The sequence below is a fragment of the Callionymus lyra genome, chromosome 18 (assembly GCF_982586985.1).
Source record: "Callionymus lyra chromosome 18, fCalLyr1.hap1.1, whole genome shotgun sequence".
In the NCBI taxonomy this organism is placed as follows: domain Eukaryota; kingdom Metazoa; phylum Chordata; class Actinopteri; order Syngnathiformes; family Callionymidae; genus Callionymus; species Callionymus lyra.
Genome location: NC_141835.1, coordinates 15,183,273 through 15,201,558, shown reverse-complemented (window position 1 = coordinate 15,201,558; position 18,286 = coordinate 15,183,273). Strand labels below are relative to the sequence as shown.

The window sequence follows — 18,286 nt, the reverse complement described above, 5'->3', positions numbered from 1 at the left end:
GCACACACACTCTGTCTGACACAAATGTACACATACACACACTCTCTCTCTCTGTTGCACATGTGTAAACAAACACGGATATCTCTCACACATGTGCATACAGAGTACAGACTTCCTGACACAGACACACATGCACACACTCCTTCTGTCATACACACATATACACACCCTATCTCACACACTCTCTTTATTAAACATGTGTGCAAAAATACATGCTATATCTCACAAATGTAAACACACAAACACACACTCCCTCTGACACATATGTACACACCCAACCTCTCACACTCCCTCACATACATATATACATACACACAGACAAACACACTCTCCCTTTGGACATGTATGTACACACACATACACACTCTGTCTTTTAAACATATGTACACACACACTCTCTCACACACAGATGTACACACACATACACACACACTCTCGCCGACACATATGTTCACAACATACACCCTCTCTCGCACGCATACAAATGAACACACTACACACACACTTTCTCCCACACAGAAGTATGTACACACATACACATTCTCTTTCAGTCACAAATATGTACACCCACATACACACTCTATCTTACACACATAAGTACAAACACATACACACACTCTATTTGTCACTAATGTGTACACACCCATACACACAATCTCTCTGTCACAAATATGTACACACACACATGCACGCTCTCTTACACACTTGACACGTTCTCACATACACAATGCACACACACTAGCTCATATACATGTATACAAGCACACACTCTCGAAGAAACACACACACTCTCTCACACATATACACACTCCCTTGAAGACAAGTGTACACACAAACTCTCTCTAAGAGAAATGTATGCACACATATTCTTTGCTAAAAGTGTACACACACAAACACACACACACACACACACACACACACACACACACACACACACACACTCAGTCACTCACAGGTGCATCTGCACAGACTCGCAGAGTTCAGAGATGCACAGTAGCGCCGCCTTGTGTCTCATCAAGTGCTCCTCTGATTAACAAACTTGACCTGACCAGGTCAACTCGTCATGGACTGTAACATCACAGGAGAGCGTGTGTGATGTCATAGTCCAACTAGTCATTCTTGCAGAGCATTGCTTGTTTGGACGCAGACGTTCGCTGACTCATCGTTTCCTCTCATGAGCGCTCCGTCCCCTCAAGTGCTCGCTCTCTTGAAGCATCGAGTCCAGCGGCAGAAGTTGGGCCCCCCCACTGAGCCCTCCAGCCCCCCAACCCCTCCCTCACTCGCTCGTCCGCCGGCTCGTCGGAATTCTCTGCAGAGATCAGGCTGACCGACTTTGTTCCTCCCTGATCATGTTGGAATTACTTTCATTGGCCTCTGCGCTCCGAGGTAATGAGGGGATGGCGAGGGGGGCAATTCCCGCCAAAATTATATTACCGTTGGAACTGGGGGTCGGGGAGGATGGCGGCACGTTTCAAATGCTGCAATTATATCAGATCAGTGTCCCACATAGTGCCCTTACTCAAGAACAAACCCGAGCATGTGTGTGGAAATGATAATCATGGTCCTCACAATTTACCAGCCTCCATGTTTGTTGACCCAATCTGACCCCCAGCACCGGCTCTACTGCTCGTCCGCCCTCGTCTGGGAAATGTAGGGATTTTTCTGAATTCTCTGGCAGCACACGGACTTGTTGTGTCCATGACCTGCTGGAGACCCCCCACTTCCCCCCTCTCCCTCCTACAGGACCTCCTTCGTCCAGAACTCCAACAGTCCTCCCGGCGACCATCATTCTTCTGGACCTTAAGCCTGCACATGTTGACACGCCAACATGACTCAGCAGGAAAACAGCCAATGCGCCCTCTAGTGGCACTTCCCAAAATTAAAAGTGACAGTACATGCGCAGGGACATAATTAGGCCAAAAAAAACCCACACTGGCGCCACCAACTTTGATCTAGACATCAAATCATCCCTGTGTGGATGTGTGTGTGTGTGTGTGTGTGTGTGTGTGTGTGTGTGTGTGTGTGTGTGTGTGTGCGTGCGTGTGTGTGTGTGTGCCGCAACAACACCTGCCAGCTAAAATAGTCTTTAGCCAGTTAATAAAAGACAGCCACACTGCTAGTTAAGCCTTTACTCCTTAAACACCAAGAAACAGTGATAAAGCATAACACAGTGTTAATAAAAAGAATAAAAAACGGCAGAGTGAATACGGTTAGGGCCATACAACAGGGCGATACGACAGGGCGATACGACAGGGCGATACGACAGGGCGATACGACAGGGCGATACGATAGGAGATATGATAGGGCGATACGATAATGTGATACAATAGGGCGATACGATAAGACGATACGGTTAGGGCCATAGGATAGGGCGATATGATAGGGCGATACGATAGGGCGATATGATAAGGTGATATATTAGGGCGATACGATAGGGCGATATGATAGGGCGATACTATAGGGCCATACGATAAGGCGATATTATAGGGCGATACGATAAGGCGATACGGTTAGGGCAATACGATAGGGCGATACAATAGGGCGATACGATAAGCGATACGTTAAGGCGATACTATAGGGCCATACGATAGGGTGATACGATAGGGCCATACGATAAGCGATACGATAAGGCGATACGATAGGGCCATATGATATGGCCATGCGATAGGGTGATACGATAAGGCGATACGATAGGGCCATACGATAGGGTGATACGATAGGGCGATATGATAGGGCGATACGATAGGGCGATACAATAAGGCGATATTATAGGGCGATACGATAAGGCGATACGGTTAGGGCAATACGATAGGGCGATACAATAGGGCGATACGATAAGCGATACGTTAAGGCGATACTATAGGGCCATACGATAGGGTGATACGATAGGGCCATACGATAAGCGATACGATAAGGCGATACGATAGGGCCATATGATATGGCCATGCGATAGGGTGATACGATAAGGCGATACGATAGGGCCATACGATAGGGTGATACGATAGGGCCATACATTAGGGCGATATGACAGGGCCATGCGACGGGTTGATATGACAAAGAAATACAATAGAGCGATAAGACGGAGAGATACGACTGAACGTCACAAAGGAGCAGTTCAGTACCTGAGCGATACGATAGGGCGATACGATAGGGCGATACGATAGGGCCGTACGATAGGGCGATACGACAGGGCGATATGACAGGGCAATCCAATGGTTCAATATGAACTTAGGACACTCATGTCTCCAGAATCTTCCATCTTTGTTTGACTGAAAGACGTCTCCTGATCAATCTCAAAGTTTTATTTCGTGAAGACTCTCAAACCCTCTGGATCTTCTCGTGTGGACTTGCCGACACGCTCGGTCTCTGATCCGGGCGCAAACGTTTCCTCTCATTAATTCTCACAAAGATTCAGTCAACAGACCTTTATTACTTCTCACTTCTGTCGCCGAGGAAGATGTTTGCCAACGTTTGATATTGAGTCAGTCAGAATATTCACCCGCTAATCACCTCTCGCTCACTGACCCGTCTGCTGCTACCTGACTGTCTCACTCTCCAGGCTTCAATCAGACACTCTAATACGACGGCTGTCTCCTGCTCTGACCTTTTCTCTAGCTCTTCCACAAAAGCTCAGGAGGAGGTTAATATGAGTTTGGAGCCGCCTGAAAAAAAACTCCCTCTTTTGTTCGGCTGAGAAATAAGAGCCGAGTCTAGATGTGACGATATTATCCTGAGAAAAATCAGGGAATTGTGAAGATGACAAAGAGACGAGACGTCTCATCAGCTCACCGATTGAAGCGACTTTTCTGGGGCGTTACATTTTTTCTCATTCCAATTACAAGGCGTGACAAACAAGGCGTTGACGCCCTTGTCGATAAAATAAACTGAACGAAGAAAACAAAAGTTTTCACTGACAGCTGCCTTCTAATGAAACAAAAACCTAAAGCTGAATTAAAGTTGTTCTATTTGACTGCAATAGGCTGGCGAATTGTCCAGGTGTTCACCTGCCTCTTTCCCTAAGTAGCTGGGACGTCTTTTTCATCAGTTAACTTAACCAATTAATTAAATGTCTGACCCTCGTTTTAAATGTCTCAAGGTTACTAAAGATATAGAACTTTTCCGAATATAAAGGAAGAAATGAATGGTGTGTGTTATAAGTAAGTAAGTAATAGTTATTTGTAAAGCGCCTTTCTAGACCAGGGTCACAAAGCGCTTGAACAATCAAAAGCAATACACAGTTAATGCATTATAAAGATTACGACAATAGCTCTTCTGTGTGCTCAGGGAATTAGAATGGGAATGTTTTTGCTTTCTTACACTCTGAATCAAAGACCAAGGAGCTGGTCTTCGACTTTTGGAGGTCCAGGAGAGACCCACGTCCAGTGTCCACCAATAAGGTGGTAAATTTGAGAGAATAAAGTCATGTTAAGTCAAGTTATTAAGAGATTATATGATGAAAATCGTGGAAACTAGTAGGAACTTCCTGTGTCTCTTTATGGTGTGGTCTGACGTCAGCTTTATAATGTTGATGCAAGACAAAGAGGTTTAAAGATAGCTCTGTTTCTTTAGCTTCATTTTAGTAGAACTGGTGCGGAATCTAGTAATACTGGTTTTTCAACTTCATCACTTAACATAAATTCATAACATACAGTACATCTCTATTAATGAGTCGCATGTCTATTTATATGTATCTGGAAAACGAAAGCTAAGGTCGCTATAAAAGAGGTAAGAGTTAGGTTAGGGTTAGGGCTAGTCTGGAAACTGACTCAGTAGTGGACACTGGACAAACGATGGGACTGCGTGAGTATTTCAGAGACACCTTTATGAGAAATAGTACTTTATAATAACGGAATATTTATTTATTTTTCATCAGTGAAAGTACTATTTCTATGCGCAGTTGGAGCAGGTTAGAAACATTTTGCACTTTGTCAATAGTTTCTAGCAGGTGATTTTTCTGTTGTGTGATGTGTGTGTGATCTTGTCCGACAACTAGGCACTGCTTATTGTTCCTGCGCTGACACTGGTCCGGAAACTGACTCTCACTGTAGTGAACAAAAGATGGGACTGTGTGAGTATTTCAGGGACGCCTTTATGAGAAAAAGTACTTTAAAATAACGGAATGTTCATTTATTTTTCATCAGTTACAGGACTAGCTCTAGGCGCAGTTGGAGCAGGTTAGAAACATTTCACTTTGTCAATAGTTTCTAGCAGGTGATTTTTCTGTTGTGTGATGTGTGTGTGATGTTGTACGACCAGGACTGAGTGTCGCCGCCGCACCGGTAGTTCTCGGTATGATCGGATTCACGTCCGCGGGCATCGCTGCGAGTACTTTAGCCGCCAGCATGATGTCTACTGCTGCCATAGCCAACGGAGGAGGAGTGGCCGCGGGGGGAGTGGTGGCGGTTCTGCAGTCAGCAGGTAGAATCCCCCATTTCCTAACTAAAATACACCAACCAGTGTCTAAAATAATAATGCTGTGTATTCTGCAGCCGTGACCGGGATTCCAGCCGCTGCTTCTGCAGCTGTGACTGCAGTTGGTGCAGTTGGTGGAGCAGCGATCTCCCTCATCGTGTGAAACCATTGAAAATCTCCATCTATGGAACTACTGACTCCTTGAAGAAGATACATCACAATACATCACTGTGTGTTCCTGGTTTGTATTTGTCTCGTGACCATGACGTCATGTTTACAAATACGGCCGTGTAATATTGCAAATGATGTCATGGAAGTCCCTAAATAAAAAAAAAAAACATGTTGTTATTGTCACTCTTATTTTTTTTTTTTAATTCAAAGCGAGAATAAAGTTGACATATACTAGGAAACGATCGACTCACTTGGTGCCCTCTAGTGGCTAGATCCAGCATCCTCTTTTCAATAACATTATTACAAGTAAGTTAGTAAAGGTTATTTTTAGAGCGTCTTTCTAGACCAGGGTCACAAAGCGCTTGAACAATCACTATCAATACAAGGTTAAAAGTATCATTATTCAGTACATCTCTGTTTATGAGTCACATGTCAATGTCTGGAAAACGAAACTTAAGGCCGCTATAAAAGAGGAGTCTGCAGCAGCAGCACTGCTTATTGTTCCAGCGCTGACACTGGTCTGGAAACTGACCTTCACAGTAGAGAACAAACGATGGGACTGCGTGAGTATTTCAGAGACGCCTTCATGAGAAAGTGTATTTTATAATAACGGTATGTGTTTTTATTTATCATCAGTTACAGGACTAGTTCTGGTCGCAGTTGGAGCAGGTTAAAAATCAGGGAATTGTGAAGATGACAAAGAGACGAGATGTCTCATCAGCTCGCCGATTGAAGAGACTTTTCTGGGGCGTTACTTTTTCATTGTTCATTGTTCTCATTCCAATTACAAGGCGTGACAAACAAGGCATTGACGCCCTTGTCGATAAAAACAAGTGAACGAACAAAACAAAAGTTTTCTCCGACACCTGCTTTCTAATGAAACAAAAACCTAAAGCTGATTTAACTTTGTTCTATTTGACTGCAATAGGCTGGCGAATTGTCCAGGTGTTCACCTGCCTCTTTCCCTAAGTAGCTGGGATGTCTTTTTCATCAGTTAACTTCACCAATTAGTTACATGTCTGACCCTAGTTTGAAATGTCTCAAGGTTACTAAAGATATAGTACTTTTCCGAATATAAAGGAAGAAATAAATAGAGTTTTTGTCACATAAAAAAGGAAATGAAGGTTGCAAAAATTAAAATGGAATGAAGGATATCATTTGTTACTTGGCGCCTCTAGTGGTGTGTGTTATAGATAAGTAAGTAAGTAATAGTTATTTGTAAAGCGCATTTCTAGACCAGGGTCACAAAGCGCTTGAACAATCAAACGCAATACACAGTAAATGCATTATAAAGATAAGGTAAGGTAAGGTAAGGTAAAACTTTATTGATCCCTCAAGAGGTCTCCTTCGGGAAATTGTTTAATGAATTGTTTATTGAAGATAATGACAGTAACAGTTTTTTTTTTTGTTTTTTTTAAAGATTGAAGCAAGAAAAGCATACATTGTCCCTGCAAATGAAAGATTTGCACTCACACCAGATTTAAACTCCACATGATGAAATACAGCAACATACACAATTATATTAAAATAATTATAATAATTATAGACACATTTACATGTTTTTGCTTTCTTATACTCTGAATCAAAGACTAAGGAGCTGGTCTTGGACTTTTGGAGGTCCAGGAGAGACCCACGTCCAGTGTCCACCAGGAGGTGGAGGGAAAAATCAACACAACAAACAAGGTTATATTCTTATAATGATTTGTGGTGTACGAAGGCTTAAAGGGCCCCTCAAATATGTTCTTTAAATGCTGTAACGAGATTTAAATCGAGATATAATGTGGTAAATTTGAGAGATTCAAGTCATCGTAATACATTTTTATTAAGAGATTGTATGATGAAAATCGTGTAGTCGAGTAGGAACTTGTTAAGCAATGTCAAAGAAAACGCCTTTACTCATTGTGTTATGCACAGTACTTTTATTTTGAAGGATGTGTATTGTTCGATCCCGGATGTGATGTGTGACTTGCTCCAGGAAAAGTTGATTAACGCTTGTGTGTTCCAGCCGTTGTTTCATGATGAAAATAAAGCAATGATTGAAGCTGTACTGAAGTGGAGTTTGAACTTGAAGATAAGTACCTGGCAAAGTTACGAGGAGCGTCGCGACGCAATACGCGAACGCTAGAGCTAAGAGCTAAGTGCTAACAAGCTAGCAGAAGAAAAGACCGCAAAACACGTGTAGAGATGACGAACAGAGGAGCGGCAGGGATGCTATCGCCGCAACTGTTTTTTGACGGAAAAGATGATAAGTATGACCTTTGGGAAACGAGATTACTTGGTCACTTGCACATCTTAAACCTGAAAGAGACTATTTTGCATGAGCCCACGGATGCTAGTGAAGAGCAGTTAGCTCCAGATGGAAGGAAGAATGCTGACTGCTATGCCGAACTGATAAGACTGATAGATGATAAACGTCTATCTCTAATCAGACATGACGCTGCCGATAAAGGCAGGGAGGCACTGAAGATATTGAAAGAACATTATTCCGGAAAAAGCAAGCCAAGAATAATAAGTTTATAAACATCGTTGACCAAGCTGCGGATGGCAGACAACGAAAGTGTCACAGACTATATTATAAGAGCGGAAAATATTATCACTGCTTTGAGAAATGCAGGTGAAGCTATGAGTGATGGATTAATCATAGCCATGATACTTGGTGGGCTACCGGACATGTTCAAGCCTCTAGCTGTCCATGTGACACAAAATGAAGACCAAGTCACCATCACAGACTTTAAGAAGAGGCTGAGAATCTATGAAGAAGCTGAAAGGATGAAAACGGCTGAATCAACGGACAATGTAATGAAAACACACATAAAGCATAGCAAGCAAAATATGAATACACACTTTAATAACAAAAGACATGAAGATGTAAGTGTGACATGCTACAGGTGTAGAATAAAAGGACACATAGCAAGACAATGTACTCGAAAAGTGTGGTGCAGTTACTGTAGAAGCAACACACATAAAGAATCCCTGTGCAAGAAAAAGGGAGAACAAGATGGTGCCAGAAAAGTTGCAGAGAAAGAGCAAGAAGGTGATGACGACCATCTCTTCATGGCAAAACATACAAAGACTGAGAGACCAGCAGACAAAATAAAGATGAAAAGCATCATGGTGGATGGAGGAGCAACCTCTCACATCGTGAACGACATGAGCAAGTTTGTGAGTTTCGACGACACATTTCAGCCAGAGACCCACGCAGTCGAGCTGGCAGATGGGACCAAGTGCAACGGAATCGCCCAACGCAGAGGGACCGCTGTGATTCATTTCCTGGACGACAACACAGAGCACAGCTTCGGCAAGCACTCTACATGCCAACGTACCCCCAAGACATCTTCTCAGTGGCGAGAGCAGCGAATGGAGGAGCAACAGTCACGTTCAAGAAAAAGAGCAGTCACATGATCACAAAAGATGGCAGCAGGTTTGACATTCATGAAAGTGGCAATTTGTATTATTTATCAACTGTTGAACAGAGTGTTGATAAATGTAAAAAGTCCCACGACATACAAACCTGGCATGAGATTATGGGTCATTGCAATTATGAAGATGTACAAAAATTACAAGGTGTTGTAAAAGGCATGGTGATAAATGGGAGTGCGGTCAGACCAACACAGATATGTGAAGTGTGTACGAAAGGAAAATTCACACAGAGTAGAAATAGGGAGCCAGACAGAAAAGCTACAAAACCATTACAGCTAGTCCACACTGATCTAGCAGGTCCAATGCGAACCCTGAGCATAGAGGGACACAGATACGCTCAATCTTTTACAGATGACTACTCAGGTACAATGTTTGTGTACTTCCTTAAAGCTAAAAGTGATGCAGTTCATGCCACAGAAAGATTCTTGGCAGATATAGCACCTTATGGTGAAGTCAAGTGCGTCCGTTCAGACAACGGCACTGAGTTTACAACTCAAGTTTTCCAAGAACTGTTGACCAAGAATAGGATAAGGCATGAAAAGTCAGCGCCCTATTCGCCACACCAAAATGGCACAGCAGAGAGAGGTTGGCGAACTCTCTATGACATGGGCAGGTGTTTACTGTTAGAGAGTAACTTACCAGATAAACTATGGAACTATGCTGTACAGACAGCTGCTTACGTTAGAAATAGTTGCTACAGCAGACGCACAAGAAAAACTCCATATGAGATGTTTACAGGGGTGAAACCGGATGTTTCCAAACTGCAGAAGTTCGGGTCCATCTGTTTTGCCTACAAACAAGAGAAAGGGAAGTTGGATTCCAGGTGCCAGCAAGGTGTTTTTATAGGATATGATAAAAACAGCCCAGCTTATCTGGTGTACCATACAGACACAGAAAAAGTCCAAAAGCACAGGTTAGTGAAATTCACAACCAAAACAGCAAATGAAAAAGAGACACAAACATCTGAAGCACACATTGAGTATTGTGATAGAGATGTACAGCCAAAAAGTCATGACAATGGAGAAATGGTTGATGAAAACAAAGAAAATGCATCAAGTCATGATAAGGAAAGCGATGTTTCGGAGACTGCTCCAAAACAGACTGAAGTGTCTCAGCAAGAAGACGATGCTGAGAGAACAAGGCGGAACCCAAAGAGGGAAAGAAAGAAACCAACTTACCTACAGGACTTTGAAACGGAAGAAAAGGTAGACAAACTACAAACATGTATTGACTTCTGTTACAGAGCAGTGTGTGACATTCCTCAGACTTACAAGGATGCCATTGAATGAGGAGATGCAGTCACTGGAGGAAAATGAAACATTCAGCCTCACCCATCTTCCACTAGGCAAACGAGCAGTGGGGGGCAGATGGGTGTATGCACTCAAGAGTAACACTGATGGAACAGAAAAGTACAAAGCAAGATACGTAGCAAAAGGCTACAGTCAAAAACAAGGAACTGATTACGAAGAGACATTCTCACCTACTGCTGATATGACCAGTGTGAGAGTGATCATGCAGAAGGCAGCGCAGGAGAATCTGCTGCTGCATCAGATGGACGTTAAGACAGCATATTTACATGCACCTATTGATTTTTAACTTTACATTGAGCAACCAGAGGGTTACGAGACATGGTCAGACACAGGTGAAAAACTGGTGTGTAAACTGCATAAGTCTCTCTATGGTCTCAAGCAGTCCGGAAGAAACTGGAATGCTATGTTACATGCATGTTTGATCAGAAATGATTTCACACAGAACCCTGTTGATCATTGTGTGTATAGAAAAGAAAAACATGATGAAAAGGTAATCCTCATTATATGGGTTGATGATTTGATAATAGCAGCTAGCAATGAAAGTGTATTAACAAATGTGAAAACAATGCTAACTGAAAAGTTCAAAATGAAAGATCTGGGAAGACTCAGACATTTTCTGGGAATAGACTTTGAGCAAACAGAGTTGTTGTTATGTCACAGAAAAGATATGTGAACAAAATACTGAAAAGATTTGAAATGGAAGACTGTAGGGCAAGAGAGACCCCATGTGAACCAAAACTTGACTATTCAGAAAATGCTGAAAAAATGACAAATTCAAGAAAGTACAGAGAGGCAGTGGGAAGTTTAATATATTTGTCCACATGCACTAGACCAGACATAAGTTTTGTGGTCAGTAAACTCTCACAGCATTTTGATGATCCAACTGAAGAACACTGTAGCACTGTAAAACATGTCTTTATGTACCTTAAAGGTACAGCAGAACAAGGTTTATGCTTCAAAAGAAATGACACAAGTAAACTAGGTTTGAAAGTGTTTTTTATTAAGAGATTATATGATGAAATCGTGTAAACGAGTAGGAACTTCTTGTGTCTCTTTATGGTGTGTTCTTACGTCAGCTTTATAATGTTGAGGCCAGACAAAGAGGTTTAAAGATAGCTCTGTTTCTTTTGTTTCATTTTAGTAGAACTGGTGCAGAATCTAGTAATACTGTTTTTTCAACTTCATCACTTAACATAAATTCATAACATACAGTATATCTCTGAGAGTCGCATGTCTATATATATGTATCTGGAAAACGAAAGCTAAGCTCGCTATAAAAGAGGTAAGAATTAGGTTAGGGTTAGGGCTAGTCTGGAAACTGACTCAGTAGTGGACACTGGACAAACGATGGGACTAAGTGAGTATTTCAGAGACGCCTTTATTAGAAATAGTATTTTATAATAACGGAATGTTCATTTATTTTTCATCAGTGACAGTACTATTTCTATGTGCAGTTGGAGCAGGTTAGAAACTTTTCACGTGGTCAATAGTTTCTAGCAGGAAATTTTTCTGTTGTGTGTGTGATCTTGTACGACCAGGACTGGGTTTCGTCGCCGCACCGGTAGTTCTCGGTGGGTAGAATCCCCCATTTCCTAACTAAAATACGCCCTCTAGTGTCTAAAATAATAATGCCGCGTATTCTGCAGCCGTGACCGGGATTCCAGCAGTTGCTTCTGCAGCTGTGCGTGCAGTTGGTGGAGTTGGTGCAGCAGCGATCAATCTATGGAACAACTGACTCCATGCAGAAGATTGAAAATACATCACTGTGTGTTCCTGGTTGGTATTTGCCTCGTGACCATGACGTCATGTTTTCAAATACGGCCGTGTAATATTGCAAATGATGTAATTTCCTTAATAAAAAATAAAAGAAAATACATGTTGTCGTCACTCTTTTTATTTTAAATTTAAAGCGAGAATAAAGTTGACATATATTAGGAAACGATCGACTGACATGGCGCCCTCTAGTGGCCAGATCCAGCATCATCTTTTCAATAACATTATTACAAGTAAGTAAGTAAGTAAAGGTTATTTCTAGAGCGTCTTTCTAGACCAGGGTCACACAGCGCTTGAACAATCACTATCAATACAAGGTTAAAAGTATCATATTATTCAGTACATGTCTGTTTATGAGTCAGTATAAAAGAGGAGTCTGCAGCAGCAGCAGCACTGCTTATTGTTCCAGCGCTGACACTGGTCTGGAAACTGACCTTCACAGTAGTGAACAAACGATGGGACTGCGTGAGTATTTCAGAGACGCCTTCATGAGAAAGTGTGTTTTATAATAACGGAATGTGTTTTTATTTGTTATCATCAGTTACAGGACTAGTTCTGGTCTCAGTTGGAGCAGGTTAAAAATCAGGGAATTGTGAAGATGACAAAGAGACGAGACGTCTCATCTGCTCGCCGATTGAAGCGACTTTTCTGGGGCGTTAGTTTTTTTCTCATTACAATTACAAGGCGTGACAAACAAGGCGTTGACGCCCTTGTCGATAAAAACAAGTGAACGAAGAAAACAAAAGTTTTCTCCGACAGCTGCCTTCTAATGAAACAAAAACCTAAAGCTGGATTAACTTTGTTCTATTTGACTGCAATAGGCTGGCGAATTGTCCAGGTGTTCACCTGCCTCTTTCCCTAAGTAGCTTGGACGTCTTTTTCATCAGTTAACTTCACCAATTAATTACATGTCTGACCCTTGTTTTAAATGTCTCAAGGTCACTAAAGATAAAGAACTTTTCCGAATATTGAAAAAGAAAATAATGGTGTGTGTTATAGATAAGTAAGTAAGTAATAGTTATTTGTAAAGCGCCTTTCTAGACCAGGGTCACAAAGCGCTTGAACAATCAAAAGCAATACACAGTTAATGCATTATAAAGATAACGACAATAGCTCTTCTGTGTGCTCTGTGTGGAATAAGGTATTATTATTTTTTTAAATGTAAAGATTGAAGCAAGAAAATTATACATTGTCCCTGCAAATGAAAGATTTTCACTCACACTAGATTTAAACTCCACATGATGAAATACAACAACATACAAAATCATATTAAAATAATTATAATTATTATAGACACATTTACATTTTCTCTTGAGAAAAAAAGATCACAAGTTCCACATGAATGTTTTTGCTTTCTTATACTCTGAATCAAAGACCAAGGAGCTGGTCTTGGACTTTTGGAGGTCCAGGAGAGACCCACGTCCAGTGTCCACCAGGAGGTGGAGAGAAAAATCAACACAACAGACAAGGTTATATTGTTATAATGATTTGTGGTGTACGAAAGAGTAAAGGGCCCCTCAAATGTGTTCATTTAAATGCTGTGACGAGATTTAAATCGAGATATAATGTGGTAAATTTGAGGGATTCAAGTCATCGTAATACATTTTTATTAAGAGATTATATGATGAAAATCGTGTAAACGAGTAGGAACTTCTTGTGTCTCTTTATGGTGTGGTCTGACGTCAGCTTTATAATGTTGATGTCAGACAAAGAGGTTTAAAGATAGCTCTGTTTCTTTTGTTTCATTTTAGTAGAACTGGTGCGGAATCTAGTAATACTGGTTTTTCAACTTCATCACTTAACAAAAATTCATAACATACAGTACATCTCTGTTAAAGAGTCACATGTCTATTTACAGGTCCTTCTCAAAAAATTAGCATATTGTGATAAAGTTGATTATTTTCCATAATGTAATGATAATAATTGAACTTTCATATATTTTAGATTCATTGCACACCAACTGAAATATTTCAGGTCTTTTGTTGTTTTAATACTGATGATTTTGGCATACAGCTAAAGAAAACCCCAAATCCCTATCTCAAAAAATTAGCATATTTCATCCGACCAATAAAAGAAAAGTGTTTTTAATACAAAAAAAGTTAAACTTCAAATAATTATGTTCAGTTATGCACTCAATACTTGGTCGGGAATCCTTTCGCAGAAATTACTGCTTCAATGCAGCGTGGCATGGAGGCAATCAGCCTGTGGCATTGCTGAGGTGTTATGGAGGCTCACTCTTTTTTTCTTTTTTTTATTTAATGCGAGAATAAAGTTGACATATATTAGGAAACGATCGACTCAGATTGCGCCCTCTAGTGGCTAGATCCAGCATCCTCCTTTCAATAACATTATTACGTACGTTATTATAAGTAAGAAAGTAAGTAAAGGTTATTTCTAGAGCGCCTTTCTAGACCAGGGTCACAAAGCGCTTGAACGATCACTATCAATACAAGGTTAAAAGTATCATTATTCAGTACATCTCTGTTTATGAGTCACATGTCAATGTCTGGAAAACGAAACTTAAGGCTGCTATAAAAGAGGAGTCTGCAGCAGCAGCAGCACTGCTTATTGTTGCAGCGCTGACACTGGTCTGGAAACTGACCTTCACAGTAGTGAACAAAAGATGGGACTGCGTGAGTATTACAGAGATGCCTTCATGAGAAAGTGTGTTTTATAATAACGGTATGTTTATTTATTTATCATCATCAGTTACAGGACTAGTTCTTGGCGCAGTTGGAGCAGGTTAGAAACTTTTCACTTTTTCTAGCAGGTGGTTTTTTTTCCTTCTGTTGTGTGATGTGTGTGTGATCTTGTCCGACAAGGAGCGAGTGTCGTCGCCGCACGATCGGATTAACGTCCGCGGGCATCACTACAGGTTCTTTAGCCTCCAGCATGATGTCTACTGCTGCCATAGCCAACGGAGGAGGAGTGGCCGCGGGGGGAGTGGTGGCGGCTCTGCAGTCAGCAGGTAGAATCCCCTATTTGTGAAATCATACATACATACATACAGAAATCATGGAGGGGTCTGACATTTTCATGGTAGGTGCATGTTAGGTGCATTCTGGAAAAATCCAGAAATCACAATCTATGATTTTTTAACAATTTATTCGTGTGATACAGCTGAAAATAAGTATTTGAACACCTGTCTATCAGCTAGAATTTTGACCCTCAAAGACCTGTTTGTCCATATTTAAAAGTCCTCCTCCACTCCACTGTATTATCCTGAATCAGATGGACCTGTGTGAGGTCCTTAGCGGCATAAAGACACCTGTCCACCCCATACAATCAGTAAGACCGAAACATTCAGCATGGCTAAGAGCAAAGAGCTGTCCAAAGACACCAGAGACAAAATTGTACAACTCCACAAGGCTGGAAAGGGCTAGCTAGAAATTGCCAAGCAACTTGGTGAAAAAAGCTCCACTGTTGGAGCAATCATTAGAAAATGGAAGAAGCTAAACATGACGGTCAATCTCAATCGGAGTGGAGCCCCATGCAAGATACCACCTCGTGGGGTCTAAATGATGCTAAGAAAGGTGAGGAATCAGCCCAGAACTACACGGCAGGACTTGGTCAATGACCTGAAAAGAGCTGGGACCACCGTTTCCATGGTCACTGTTGGTAATACACTAAGACGTCATGGTTTGAAATCATGCATGGCACGGAAGGTTCCCCTGCTTAAACCAGCACATGTTAAGGCCCGTCTTAAGTTTGCCAATGACCATTTGGATGATCCAGAGGAGTCATGGGAGAAAGTTTTGTGGTCAGATGAGACCAAAATGGACCTTTTTGGTCATAATTCCACTAAGCGTGTTTGGAGGAAGAAGAATGATGTGTACCATCCCAAGAACACCATCCCTACTGTGAAGCATGGGGGTGGTAGCATCAGGCTTTGGGGGTGTTTTTCTGCTCATGGGACAGGACGACTGTACTGTATTAAGGAGAGGATGACTGCAGCCATGTATTGTGAGATTTTGGGGAACAACCTCTTTCCCTCAGTCAGATCATTGAAGATGAGTGGTGGCTGGATCTTCCAACATGACAATGAGCCAAAGCACACAGCCAGGAAAACCAAGGAGTGGCTTCGTAAGAAGCATATCAAGGTTCTGGAGTGGCCTAGCCAGTCTCCAGACCTAAATCCAATTGAAAATCTTTGGAGGGAGCTGAAACTCCGTGTTTCTCAGCGACAGCCCAGAAACCTGACTGATCTAGAGAAGATCTGTGTGGAGGAGTGGGCCAAAATCCCTCCTGCAGTCTGTGCAAACCTGGTGAAGAACTACAGGAAACGTTTGACCTCTGTAATTGCAAACAAAGGCTACTCTACCAAATATTAACGTTGGTGTTCAAAAACTTATTTTCAGCTGTATCACACGAATAAATTGTTTAAAAATCATAGATTTTGATTTCTGGATTTTTCTTTTTAGATTATCTCTCACACAGTGGACATGCACCTACCATGAACATTTCAGACCCCTCCATGATTTCTAAGTGGGAGAACTTGCAAAATAGCAGGGTGTTCAAATACTTATTTTCTTCACTGTATATAGTCACTCTTACACATGTATATAGTGACTCTTACAAATGTATATACTCACTCTTACACACATATATATTCACTCTTACAAATGTATATACTCACTCTTACACACATATATACTCACTCTTACACACGTATATACTCACTCTTACATACATATATACTCACTCTTACATACATATATATTCACTCTTACTAACATATATAATCACTCTTACACACATATATACTCACTCTTACACCCATATACAGTATACTCACTCTTACACACATATATACTCACTCTTACACACATATATACTCACTCTTACATACATATATACTCACTCTTACATACATATATACTCACTCTTACACACATATACAGTATACTCACTCTTACACACATATATACTCACTCTTACACCCATATATACTCACTCTTACACACATATATACTCACTCTTACACACATATACTCACTCTTACACGCATATATACTCACTCTTACACACATATATACTCACTCTTACACACATATATACTCACTCTTACACACATATATATACTCACTCTTACACACATATATACTCACTCTTACACACATATACTCACAGTTACACACATACTCACAGTTACACACATATTTATACTCACTCTTACAAACATGTATACTCACTCTTACAAACATATATACTCACTCTTACACACATATATACTCACTTTCACACACATACAGTATATACTATAAATATATATTTATATAATGTGTGTGAGAATAAGTATATATATAACCAAGCAGGAGCGAGTGTCGTCGCCGCTCCGTTGGTTCTCGGTGCGATCGGATTCACGTCCGCCGGCATCACTGCGGGTTCTTATGCCGCCGGCATGATGTCTGCTGCTGCCATAGCCAACGGAGGAGGAGTGGCTGCGGGGGGACTGGTGGCGGTTCTTCTGCAGTCAGCAGGTAGAACCCCCCATTTACAAACTAAAGTATTCCTCCAGTATCTAAAATAATAATGCCGTGTATTCTGCAGGCACGGCCGGAATTCCAGCAGCTGCTTCTGTAGCTGTGGGTGCAGTTGGTGGAGCTGGTGCAGCAGCGATCGCCCCGATCTTGTGAAACGATTGAAAAGCTCCATCTATGGAACAACTGACTCCATGCAGAAGATACATCACTGTGTGTTCCTGGTTTGTGTTCCTCGTCACCTTGACGTCATGTTTAAAAATACGGCCGTGTAATATTGCAAATGATGTTATGGAAGTCCCTAAATATAAAAAAAATATAAAAAATACATGTTATTGTCACTCTTTTTTTTTTTTTTAATACAAAGCGAGAATAAAGTTGACATATATAAGGAAACGATCGAATCACATGGCGCTCTCTAGTGGCCAGATCCAGCATCCTCTTTGAAATAACATTATTACAAGTAAGAAAGTAAGTAAAGTTTATTTCTAGAGCGTCTTTCTAGACCAGGGTCACAAACCGCTTGAACAATCACTATCAATACAAGGTTAAAAGTATCATATTATTCAGTACATGTCTGTTTATGAGTCAGTATAAAAGAGGAGTCTGCAGCAGCAGCAGCACTGCTTATTGTTCCAGCGCTGACACTGGTCTGGAAACTGACCTTCACAGTAGTGAACAAACGATGGGACTGCGTGAGTATTTCAGAGACGCCTTCAT

General features: G+C 41.2%; 2 protein-coding genes across 3 annotated transcripts; both read left to right on the top strand.

Annotated features, from left to right (window-relative positions):
* The first annotated feature begins 4,676 nt into the window (after positions 1–4,676).
* LOC148060654 (interferon alpha-inducible protein 6-like) lies at positions 4,677–5,756 on the top strand. The gene is made up of 6 exons (XM_087780483.1): positions 4,677–4,800; positions 4,874–4,906; positions 4,994–5,068; positions 5,142–5,174; positions 5,257–5,418; positions 5,490–5,756. Exons 1-6 carry the CDS (start codon positions 4,791–4,793, stop codon positions 5,573–5,575), a joined length of 399 nt encoding a protein of 132 aa, XP_087636609.1. The 5' UTR covers positions 4,677–4,790; the 3' UTR covers positions 5,576–5,756.
* Positions 5,757–14,110: 8,354 nt separating this feature from the next.
* On the top strand, positions 14,111–17,974 carry LOC148060653 (interferon alpha-inducible protein 27, mitochondrial-like). 2 transcript variants are annotated; one of them, XR_015709313.1, is made up of 5 exons: positions 14,111–14,719; positions 14,796–14,828; positions 14,909–15,054; positions 17,399–17,566; positions 17,637–17,974. XR_015709313.1 is itself a non-coding variant. In XM_087780484.1 (5 exons), exons 3-5 carry the CDS (start codon positions 14,979–14,981, stop codon positions 17,720–17,722), a joined length of 327 nt encoding a protein of 108 aa, XP_087636610.1. In that variant the 5' UTR covers positions 14,610–14,719; positions 14,796–14,828; positions 14,909–14,978; the 3' UTR covers positions 17,723–17,972. The 2 variants fall into 2 exon arrangements, 1 of the variants encoding a protein (XP_087636610.1); XM_087780484.1 differs by having other exon boundaries at positions 14,610–14,719; positions 17,402–17,566; positions 17,637–17,972.
* The last annotated feature ends 312 nt before the right edge of the window (positions 17,975–18,286 follow it).